Source organism: Mixophyes fleayi, chromosome 3 (genome assembly GCF_038048845.1).
Source record: "Mixophyes fleayi isolate aMixFle1 chromosome 3, aMixFle1.hap1, whole genome shotgun sequence".
Classification (NCBI taxonomy): domain Eukaryota; kingdom Metazoa; phylum Chordata; class Amphibia; order Anura; family Limnodynastidae; genus Mixophyes; species Mixophyes fleayi.
Genome location: NC_134404.1, coordinates 11,303,654 through 11,316,069, shown reverse-complemented (window position 1 = coordinate 11,316,069; position 12,416 = coordinate 11,303,654). Strand labels below are relative to the sequence as shown.

General features: G+C 40.9%; 1 protein-coding gene across 1 annotated transcript; it reads right to left on the bottom strand.

Annotated features, from left to right (window-relative positions):
• On the bottom strand, positions 1-966 carry LOC142142557 (olfactory receptor 13C9-like). Its single transcript, XM_075200437.1, has one exon. It carries the CDS (start codon positions 964-966, stop codon positions 1-3), a length of 966 nt encoding a protein of 321 aa, XP_075056538.1.
• Between the last annotated feature and the right edge of the window lie 11,450 nt (positions 967-12,416).

Here is a 12,416-nt window from a genome sequence, read left to right as displayed (position 1 = left end):
TTACATCTTTTTGTGCTGTTGGTGAAATAATTTTACTGTCCATGGTGCAGAAGGCTTGGCCAATATTTTCTGAACTGCTTCTTTAACTTCATTATTTCTCAAGCTGTATATCAAAGGATTTAACACAGGTGTCAAAACACCATAAATAAGAGAAATATACTTCAGGCTGGATGAAAAACATTTTGATTGTCCCATATACATGGTCATAATTGTCCCAAAAAACATAAAAACCACAATCAGGTGGGAAGCACATGTTGAAAAAGCTTTAGACCTTCCACCTGCTGAGTGGATTTTCAATATTGATCTAATGATACAAATATAAGACACTACAATAAAAACAAGAGGAGCCATTAGTGTAAATAAACTAACAACAAATATAGCTGTTTTATGATAGGTGACATCACCACATTCTAGCTCTAGAAGAGCCAACACCTCACAGACAAAGTGGTCCAAAATGTTTTCTCTACAGAACACAAGAGGTTTTATGGTGGGAATAGCAGATAAAATAAAACTTCCTGGCCACATAATGACTGTAATGATTTTACATGTCTTCCAATTCATATATATGGTATAATGTAAAGGGAAGCGTATTGCAATATAACGGTCATATGCCATCACTGCCAGTAGTAGACACTCAGTACTTCCTAGAGACAGACCAATCTTCATCTGTACCAGACACCCAATGATGGAAACTCTCCTTCTCTTAGCAAATACATCTAGCAACATTTTTGGAAGAGAACTAGATGAGAAAAACAAATCCAGGAAGGATAAATTGCAGAGAAAATAGTACATAGGTGTGTGCAGCTTAGGACTGATGATAATAATACAGATCAGAAGACTATTCCCTGTAATGGTCAGTGCATACATTAATAAGAACATAACAAAAAGCAATATTCTTGTCTGTAAGTCCTGAGAAAATCCAATCAGGATGAATTCTGTAAACATGGTCTGGTTTCCAAAATCCATGTTATAATTTACATTTGTAAGTTGCGTGTATGTAAAACATAGAATAGAACTTGTGTTTCTTTATGAAAAGGTATTCATGTGTTGTGTCAGTCTAACATGATGTAATAATTGATCCATACAATCGGCATACTCAAACTGTGAGTTATCCAAGAAGCTTCAGTGAAACTAACAATCTCAACTGGGTACTTTAGAGTTTATACATTATAGAATGTATTTCCTGCAATGATGTAGGTTTATTGTATATCAACCAGAAGATAACCTTTTATTCATTCAAGAATGATTTTAGACAAGGTGATATAAGATTGGTTAACTAGTAGAGAAAATCTCACAGGTCACACATCATATTCTATGGTCCTCAACTCACTATAATTTCACTAATCTTCATTACACCTTTACACTGAGATATGAGACCCGTACTGTTATGCCCAAGCACACAAAAATTCAACCATTACAAAAATAAATGCCTTGACAAAGACCCAAGTTGCACAGGGTTGAAAAGTGTTGGGTGGAGACCCGGAACAACAAGTGCCCAGATGTTATCACTGATTTACTGGTGACTGAGCTGCAGTCGTTTCATTTCTAGAGGCGCTTTGCACTTGGACATTTGGTACGGGTACTATTGTTAACAAGTGTGGGGAATCATATGCAAAATTAGTTCTTATCGTCTTTTTACTGCCATTAAATTATGTATGAAGGTAATGCACCAGATGGGTTGTTCTGTTGCTTCTTTTCATGACCATGTACACGGATTGGAGTCGGAAGGGGAGCGTGCCTTATACATGAGAAGGATATTAGGATTTTTTCCTGACAAGTGTGTGTTAGAGCTTCTTCATGTAAGCATATACCCAAAGGAGCAGAATTGAAGGCAGAACCACGGGTGCTTAACTGAAATTGGCTGTTTTCAACATCATTTATTTGAGAATTACTTAACATCATATAGTGGTGGTGGACTTTATACTCATTTGATGCTAAATGTAATTATGCCATTTGCGATTTGTGTTTTTTATGGGTTTAGAATCGGGTGGTGGGGGCTCTCGTTGGTGAGCTTACCTTGGACGTCTGTGCTTGACAGGGGTTTGTTAGGGATTAGTGCTGCCGTTACGGATTCTTCGGATGTTCCGTTTGCCGATCTCGTTGTTTGTCTTTTTGTTTTTGCCGTGGCGCAGCCTTTGGAGAGAGAAGAGGGAAGAGGAGAGAAAAGAAGAGAGAGATGGGGGGGAGAGAGAGAGGGGAGGGTGTGGGGGGGGCAGATATGGCGTGTGGAGAACACAGAATGGGCTGGTACAGTCAATATACTTTTGGGGCTTGAAGTGGTTTATAGCTCTTTTGCCGGTGTAAGTCTAAAGCTCTTTGCTCTGTTTACAGCCCTATTTGCACTGTATATTGTGGGGGTTAGGTACCTCCTGTGAGGGGTGTGGCTAATGATATGACTGGGGGGGGTTTAAGGAGCTCTTATATGGCTAGAGCTGATTATATAGGCAGTATGTATTGTGATGGCCTCTATTTTATGTGCTGTGATGCGTTGTAAAGTGTTTGAATAGGGCGCTAAAATGGACTATGTGTGGTGGTCAGTGGGGGTGGGGGGTGGTAATGTATAATGTGCGGGTGTGTAGCTTTTGCTTTTTGCTTGGAAAGCTCTTATAAGAGCAGTTTGATCGTTGTCAGGCGGTCTCTCTGTCCTGGAGTGCGGGCGCTGCAGTCAGAGGGTTTTTTGTAGCGTGTCCCGAGCGGTATTGTAGCTGTAGTAAAACGGGGATGCTGGTTCGCCTGTGTTTTTTATGGGTTCATGCATTCCACATGATGTGATTGAGAGAGAATATCCCTTCAGGAACTAAGGGTCATCTGCATAATCCTCTGAATAGATAAAAAAACGGGAGCACCACTTTGATTTTGGCATTACAAAAATAAAGTTAATGAACAAAAGCTTATAACAAAACGTTTCTGTGTTAACAAATAACACTTCTTTTTTTGCATTATTGCTAAACCATAACTATATATCCTATGTCAGTATACCAAATGCTTTCTTGTCACAATCTTGTCAATGTAGGTGTTTTTGTTACAGCAGGTTGTTAAACTTATTTTATCGGATTGTACTTATAGTGCACAGGCTACAATTATCTATGAGAGTAATTATGTCCACACCTACACTTAACTCTTACTGTCCACATGTCACACCCTTCTCTGTCTTCTTATACATTGTTGTGTTTCCCACTTCCCCCGTATCTACGTGAGATTCTAAGTAGGAATACACCAACCCGATGACAATTGAAGAAGCAAAAATTGAGAATGGAAAAATTGCAGAAAAAATAGTATATAGACGTGTGTTTTTCTGAGGACGGATGATAAAAACACATAACAAAATGGTCAGTGCATAAATTAGGAGTTCTTGTAACAAAAGGTTACTGCAATTTTTTTTATCAGATAGTACTGATAGTGCACAGGATATGGTCACTGGTGTTTAAGCTCTTTATCATATTTTCACCTCACATTCCCATTTCCACAAAACTTCAGTTATTCTGTGTTTGTAATTCACATGGGATTATGATTATAAGTTTATGCAATTGTCTTTTGCATTGTAAAGATGTTCCTGGAGAAGAGTGCCCCCACCATCGCTGTGCCCCTGCGGAGCAGGTAAGTAGCCTAAGCATTAGGTCGGGCACAAGGCCCGTGGCCACGGTCGGGCACAAGGCCCGTGGGGATGTGTATTAGGGGCACAAGGCCCAGGAGTTGGGCATTAGGCCCCTACTAGGTACTGGGCAAGTAGCACATAAAGTGTTTAAAGGGCACAAGGCCCTGTTAGTTAGATAGATAGGGTGTGCTCAGAGCCCCAGGTGCATAAGGGCACAAGGCCCTTAGTTAGGTAGTGGCCTAGAGGCCATAGGGCCTGGCAGGGGGCTGATAGCCCATAGACGGAGTAGGGCACAAGGCCCTAGTAGATAGCTAGGGAGGCCACAAGGCCTAAGTAGGCAGGGGCTAGTGCCCCTAGGTAGCAGGGCACAAGGCCCTAGTTAGTGGGCTCAGAGCCCTGAGTTTGAGAGGGGGCTAAGGCCCATAGCCAGAGCACAAGGCTCTGTATGTAGCTGGACAGAGGCCCATGGTGTGTAGGGCATAAGGCCCTGGTGGTGTATCAGAGGTGTGAGAGCCTTGTGAGTGTAGGGCATGGTCCTGTGTGAGCACACTAACGTTAGGAGGTACAGTAGAGCGGAGGCTCCTGTTGGTGCTGTAGCAACCTGCTGGCTGGCTAGCAGCTGTGTGCTCTGGTGAGTAGCGTGCAAAGTACTGTATTACTGTATTTATTCTGTCTGTGCGGCAAATATTGGCTGGATTACTGTATTTTTGAGTGTGCTGCATAATTGTTTCCAGGGGCAAGACGTCAGGCCCCCATTAAAGGTAGGCTCTTGTTTCCTGTGTTGTTCTGTACTAACCCGTACTGTGGGGACAAGTGTAGTTACCAACCTACACATAGTCAGGGAAGAACACACATAGTTTTCCCATCCCTTAGGTCCCTGGGGTCACGCTGGTATCCAGAGGGGGTGACTGAGTGAGTCAGTGGCAGTGCAGCACAGCTCAACGCAGTTCCAGGGGCGGCCCGTGGTTCTGGTCTAGGGTCCCCAAGCCTGAATTCCGTGCAGGTCTCCTGGCGGTTCCAGGTGTAAGGACACGTGTTCGACACCTGAGTACAGGCAGTCGGGCGGTTCAGTTTCTATCGGCTGTTCCGTGCGGCAGTCGGCCCGCGGGTTAGTGTGCTGTTCCAGTGAGCCTCAGTCGGGCCTGTGCAGCCGGTCCTTAGGGTTTGTGGGTGACCCCATAGTAATGAGACAGTCTCCTTGGTTAGACCTGGGTGAGGGGGTTAGGAACCGCCCTCCGCTTTAGTCCGTGAACACTGGCTGGTGTTCCCCGTAGTGGTTAATGAGCAGTTCCGTTAGTGCACCACACCTAGTTAGTCATAGTTGTTTGATTTAGTTGCGTTGCCAACCATTAGAGTGTTGTTAGGGTCGGGTCGCTGTTGTAGTTAGTTTAGCGTTGTGGATGCACATCTTAGTCTCACTGAGAGTGCAGAGGGAGGCTGTGTGTTCCTTGTCATCCGCAGGTGTCGGGGAGGTGCAGCAGAGCAGGACCGGAAGCGGGAGTGTCCCGGTGAGTATCACGCTCGATTCCCCCTTTCGGTTGGGCCCTCACCGAGTGGTGTGCGAGGTACTTGAGGTGGGACCGTTCCTGGTCTCAAGTGCCTGTAGTCCCCCGTGCCTTGGCGAGAGCAAAGTGAGGAGGTGGCAAGTGAGCTTGGACTGAGAGTGTCCTTGTTCATTGCCGTGTTCTCGGACAGCCCTTTCCTGGTAGGCACGGCCATAATCTCTGTCTCTTTCTTAGAGGGACGTGGTTGGAGATGACAAGGGTTGCGGCTGCTGATCTCCTGGAATCGAATCGCAGCTGGGAGAATGGAAGCGGACTGGAGGTTACCATCGTTTACAAGGTAAGTTCTTCTGTGTTGCATCTGTCCTGTTCCCCGCAGGCGCTACAGCATCATAGATTGTTCTAATGTCCTTCGATATGACATCATGCCTAATACAATCCTTGCTGTCTGCTACCACAAAGCCGGTCTTCTTGTCTGAATGTTGTTGGGAGCAAAATAAATCTGTGTTGTTTTTAGGTCAGAAAATGTATACAGCAAAATCGAGGGACATAGATTGTAAAGTTCAAATTTCAAAATGAATAATTACCTATGGAAGTAAATTATGTCCACACCTACTCTTAGGTGTCACTGTCCACATTTCAAACCCCTAGAGCTTCTCTGTCTCCTTATACATTGTTGTGTTTCCCACTTCCCCCGTATCTACGTGAGGTAGGAATACACCAATCCGCATACAACTGCAGTAGCAAAAATTGAAAAAGGATAAATTGCAAAGAAAATAGTATATAGACGTGTGTGTTTCTGAGGACTTTTATAACAACAAATATCAAAATGGTCAGTGGATAAATTAGTAAGAAAAAAAAAAGAAATCTGCAACTTTAAGAAAATTCAGTCAAGATGAATTAATTCAAGAATGTTTGGTTAATAAATTGCATGTTACAAATGTTTATACTAAAAGCAATAGGTGTGTTACTATTTTAAAAACAGTTTAGTGGCATCACTGCCCAATTTTATGGTATTAATAATTATATTTTTATTTATTATAATTTATTTTAATAGACCATTAATTGGGAGACAACAAAACTTATGGGCAAAAAGTGCAAACTGAGTTAAACATTATTAAAACAACTTATAATGAGAATAATTTATTAAAACACATATAGATTATTTGAACATTTATTATTAAAGGAGTCCAAATATAATTTTGAGTTAGTTGCTGTAGAAAATTATATTATAAATTATATGGCACCAAATGGGTTAACTTTGGAAAAAGCAATTACGTCCGATTTAGAGTCAGGTCATCTAACAGATTCCCATCCCTAACTCAATTATTGAACTAGCAGAATGGCTGTTCCCCTTGTGTAGATTGCCATAAGTGATAGGGTGGTATTACAATGGCACTTTTTAAACTTACAGCGCTGCGTCTAATCGCTCCAAACTGAATTATTTATACTATTTCTATGAGTAAAACAGAGAGGAGGTCACATGAGATCTTTAATTAATTGACATCAGCATTTTGAACAAGTGTCCAGAGCACTCTCTTAAATTGCTTCAACAGCTCATAAAAAGCCATGAGGTTTAATAATGCTGCAAAAAAATGTTATAAAAATTAGGCATAAGCGTATCTGAAGCTTGAAAAGTGTGAAAAGCACCCATGTGACCAGTTAGGGTCGGACTGTAAGTGAAAATAATAATTTCTAAAACAAATTGCTAAAACGTCATATAGGCTCTATTTTAAAAAAATATTCTTATTCTTAAATATAATCCACGGAATACTAAAATGGATTATAATTGTCACCATGAATTTTGTAGTACTATTGTACCATTTTAGTCCATTTTGTATTCCGTGGATTATCATCATCATCATCAACATTTGTTTATATAGCACCAGCAAATTCTGTAGAGCTTTACAATTGGGAACAAACATTAATAAAACAATATTGGGTAATACATACAGACAGAGAGGTAAGAGAACCCTGCTCGAAAGCTTACAATCTATGGGACAATGAGAGTTTGAACACAAGGGCATGTGCTACATCATATTGCACATTGGGTCAGCTAGAATGCAAAGGTAAAAGTATTGAGTGGGCTGTGTGATCAGTCACACAGTAATGTTGGTCAGAGGGTTGTTGTCTTGTGTTAGCTATTTAGTGGGTGGTAATAGCATAACTTATGGAGATTAAGAGGGTGGTAGAGGAATATCATAAGCTTGTCTGAAGAGACGGGTTTTTAGAGAACTCTTGAAGGTTTGAAGACTAGAGAAAAGTCTTATTGTGTGAGGCAGGGAATTCCATGAAGTGGGTACAGCGCGAAAAAAGTCCTCTGCATAGAGATGATACTGAAATCCATAGGAGCTTATTAGTTTTATTAGAAGTGGTGTAGATAGACAATAACAGAGGCCCTAGGACTGAGCCTTGTGGTACTCCAACCAATAAAGGAGGCGGAGCAGAGGTGGATCCAGAGAAATTAACACTGAAACAGCGACTAGATAGGTAGGATGTGAACCAGGATAGGACAGTGCCTTCAAGAATCTAGCGATTGTAGCGTTTGTAGGAGGAGAGAGTGGTCAACAGAGTCAAATGCAGCAGAAATATCCAGGAGAATTAGAAAAGAGTAATGGCCTTCAGTTTTTGCTGTGATCAAATCATTGACAACCTTTTTCAGCGCAGTCTCAGTATGTTGTTTGCTGTAAAAAAGTGTGTTAGGCAAGTGTAGGTAATTCTCTTGAGAGAGAGTTTGGGTTAAAATTTTGTTTTTCAAAATAGGAGTAATCACTACATGCTTGAATAGTGATGGAAAAATACCAGTAGAGAGAGAGAGAGAGAGAAATCACCGATTTTAGTTAGAGGGGAATGAGCACAGGAGACAGGGGCCTACCAATTTGTGAGGGTATTGGATCAAGAGGACAGGAGGTAGAGTAGGAAAATAAGAAGAGAGTAGAAACTTCCTCTTCATTTGTGGGATCAAATGAGGAGAAAGTGTCAAAGGGTGCTACACAGTAATAGTAATTGAGCTGATAGACTGTAGAGTGAGATGATACCATTTCAATTCTGATATTATCTATTTTGTCCTTGCAATAGGAAGCAAGATCCTGGGCACTGATGGTAGTCGGAGGGTTTGGTTTGGGAGGATTGAGAAGAGATTTAAATGTGTTAAAAAGGCGTTTGGGGTTAGAAGCCTGAGCATAGATCAGAGATTGGAAGTATGTTTGTTTTGCAGTGTCCAAAGCATTTATATAGGAGTGGTAGATAGCAGTATATGTGATAAAATCATTAGAGGTACAAGATTTCCGCCAGTTACGTTCTGCATTGCAAGAAAGTTTTCAGAGAGTTTGGGTTACTTTAGTGGGCCATGGTTGGCATCGAAGACGATGTGGAGTATGTATAGTTGCTGGAGCCACTTGATTAAGGGCAGTTGGTAGGGTATGGTGAAAATGAGGTACTGCCCTATCAGGGGAGGAAATGTAGAAATTGGGGAGAGAAGGTGTTGAAGAGAGGTGGAAAACTGTTGAAAATTAATAGAATTAATATTCCTGTGGGTGTGAGGAGGCTTGGAAGAGTTTGTCACTGGGAAGGGTAAAGAAGTGGGTGTGAGCGAGTAGCTAATAAGGTGATGATCCAAGAGGGGGAAAGGAGTGTTAAGGAAATGAGAAACTGGGCAGCACAGTGGCTAAGTGGTTAGCACGTCTGCCTCACTGGGGTTATGAATTTAATTCCCGCCCATGGCCTTATATGTGTGTAATTTGTATGTTCTCACTGTGTTTGCGTGGGTTTCCTCCAGGTGCTCCGGTTTCCTTCCACACTCCAAAAAAAGTAGGTGAATTGGCTGCTATCAAAATTGACCCTATTCTCTCTCTCTCTGTCTGTGTGTGTGTGTATGTTATGGAAATTAGACTGTAAGCTCCAATGGGGCAGGGACTGATGTGAAAGAGTTTTCTGTACAGCTCTGCGGAACTAGTGGCGCTTTATAAATAAATGGTGATGATGATGATGATGATAGTCTATAGAAAACAAGATAAAGACTGTGGCCATCCTGATGAGTAGAGGATTCAATCCACTTTGAGAGGTCAAGTGAGGAGGTTAGAGAGAGTAGTTTGGAAGCAGCATTGGAACGTGGATTAGAATTAGGGATGTTGAAATCACCCTTGATGATGGTGGGGATGTCAGAGGATAAGAAAGTGAGGGAGTCATGCAGAGCAGGGTTCAAGAAATTGTTGGTGTGTTCCAGGGGGCGATAGATGACAGCAACACGCATAGGGAATGGGTTAAAAATCCTAAAAGTATGTACTTCAAAAAATGTGAACATGAGTGATGGGACATTTGGTGGAACTGTGAATGTGCACTGTGGGGAGAGAAGTAGTCAAACCCCCCCTCCTTGTCTGCCTCTCGGTCTGGGGGTGTGGGTGAAATGGAGACCACCATGTAAAAAGGACTGCAGGTGAGGCAGTGTCTGATTGTGTGAGCCATGTTTCTGTTATTGCCAGAAGGTTGAGGTTGTTTGACAGGAAGAGGTCGTGTACGAAGATAAGTTTGTTACAAGCAGAGCGTGCATTCCGAAGCGTGCACATTTAAAGGACTTTGGAAGAGAGGGGAGGCAGGTGATGCTTTTGAGGTTTACTGGATTGCTGTAGTGTTCAGATATATGTGTGTGTGTGGGAGAAGTGAGGGGGACCTGGATTAGGTTAAATAATTCTTAACACAGTTCTGACACTGGTGCAAATAAGGTTGAACTAATTATCATTAGAAATAAAAATGCACATTCTTAATACAGTTCTGACACTGGTGCAAATAAGGTTGAACTAATTATCATTAGAAATAAAAATGCACTTTCTTAATACAGTTCTGACACTGGTACAAATAAATTTGAAGTAATTACCTGTTGTTGAAAGAGAGAAAGCAGAGATTACTCGCTTCTTATAGCCTGGTATAGAGGTAACTGATAACTAATAAGAAGTCCGGTATAACTCCAAATTATGCTATTTAATTTTTTTACACTTAGAACTATACACACAGCTATGAAGCCATCACATTATATGTAAGAATAAGTATATTTTTAATGGAGAAATACTGTATCAGTTTTCAAACCTTGGTTCTGAGTATATATAAGATGTGTTTTCTACTTTTCTAACCAAGGTCACTTCTGTGTTTTTACTCAGTAGCGTTTTCTCTACTAATAAGTATTTAGATATTATTTAGTTATTTTTATAACTCTTTCTCTGTTTCATAAGAAAGTCCTGCTTTGGGAGCTCAGAACATAAAGATTATGAATAAAATCTCCTTTTAGCCTAATGTCTGTTTTATATGTAAGCCACATTGCAGTAGGCAAACTACCAATAAAACATTGGCATAAACCATTTTACTAGAATAGTTGCTGTCGGCTCTTGTACTTAAATATACAAATCTAAGTATACCTAGCCATAGACATAAGAGAAATTGGTTCAAACTTGATGAATACATTATAAACTTGTAAGCAAACTTCAAGGGTCCTCATTTCCTGCGGGTACCTAAACTGACATCTATGCTTCAAATATCACTGACATGCAGGTAAAATGATGTGCACTAACCTCACTGTTTAGGAGGTTAAATGTGACAAGAAGGTTTGTTTGTAAACTACACCTAAATGCCCCATTTTAGGCTGGACATAAAGCAGTCTGGGCAATATCATTTAAAAACAGAAAAGAAATGGCCAATGGTCTGTCTGACCTGCATTGTTTAGGAGACTAGGCCCATGGTAATATAAATGCATATATAAATATATATGATATAAATAATCAATGAATTTGTATTTATGTGATGCAGTTATATTGCCATAGACAGACATGTTTCCTTTCTACAAACAATAGAAAACAAATGTGTGTAAAATAATTATGTAATGACAATACCTTAGCCACGTTCTTTCTCTTCAGTCCATTCTTTCTATCTTTTCATTTCTGAAAGACTTTTATATGATAATCATTGAATAATGATAATAATTGCAAGAGTCAGACTTATTTATAGTCAAATGCATTTTGCTAACTGCCCATAATAAAGTATTTCCCCAGTGTGCATAAAACAAAGGAAAAGTCCCAGGTGATCCCATTGAGCAACAAAACAGTATTCACTCCTTGGTGACCAGACAACCTTCAAAATTTTGCTATGTGCTGTTTAAACTGATAATATATTTTAACTGTTTTGTGTATTAATGTTAATGCAATATTGGTGTTTGTAAAGGATACTGATTTAAGTGGGTTTAAACTTCAGCCATTGTGGTGCTGCCCATTTCTTGTCTGTTATTAATAAAGATTATGCCCACTCAGAATACCCTTCCATCTAATACAGAGGACATACCCTATGATGCCTAATGCCCATGTTGGTAGCCCCAGTATAATGTACTTTTCCAGTGATGCACTAATGTTTGAGTATTTTCCTGGTCTTAGTTGCACAATTTTCTTGATGTTGAAGAAGATTACAGGGCTAAAGAGGGATATAGGGCATAACTGCAGTATTGGGGAATTAACAAGACCTTTCCTTTCTCTGGTACTTTTGTTCCCTTGGTTTACCTTGCATTTTTTCCCAACACCAACTATCCCTTCAAATCCTCTTAAGATTGACTACTCATAGGAGTCAATTGTAGCAGGATGTAGAGGGAGAGATAGGTGGTCCCATCCACTAGGGCCAATCAACTCTAGATTAAACTAGGCAATGGTATTCTTCCACTCGGAACTTGAGTTTAACACCCAGATGTCCCAGTGCTTGTGAGAACCTGAGATTTTGAATCTACAGGAGAACACACCAGAAAATGTATGAATGTGAAACAAAAAGAAGTTGTCCAACATGAATACAATGAGGTCTTTGACACTGTAGGCAAAATGGTGAGGGTACAGCTGAGTACACAAAGTGTGGGGGTTTGGTGACGTACAACTGAGTAGACAGAGTTTGTAGGCACTGTGTAGCGTGTACTAAGGTACATGAAGGTCTTGGCACTGGTTGGAAGGCGCTCAGTGAGGACCCAGGTTGCATACCAGTGTAGTTGGTTCCCTCTGTGAAAGCAGCAGTGTACTTAGCTGGTATAAGGACCGAAAACCTAGCAGATGCGGTTATGGGTGTGCTGCTGTCCGGAAACTGGATAGTCGAAGAAACATGAAGAGCTGCTGTACTTCCAGGTAGTCCTGGAGCTGGAGTATCGATGTTGGACATTGATACTCAGGCACTGAGGAGTGTACTGAGCAGGTTTATTTAGTGGCTGCTTGATTGATGATTCCCCACATATATCATCTGTACCGGAGGTTAGTGGTAACACCAGAGAGGTGTTATGTCATCTCTAGCATGGTGGCTAAATGGTT

Excerpts from the sequence above, each read along its gene's own strand:
- LOC142142557 (XM_075200437.1), bottom strand. The coding sequence starts at position 966 with ATGGATTTTGGAAACCAGACCATGTTTACAGAATTCATCCTGATTGGA.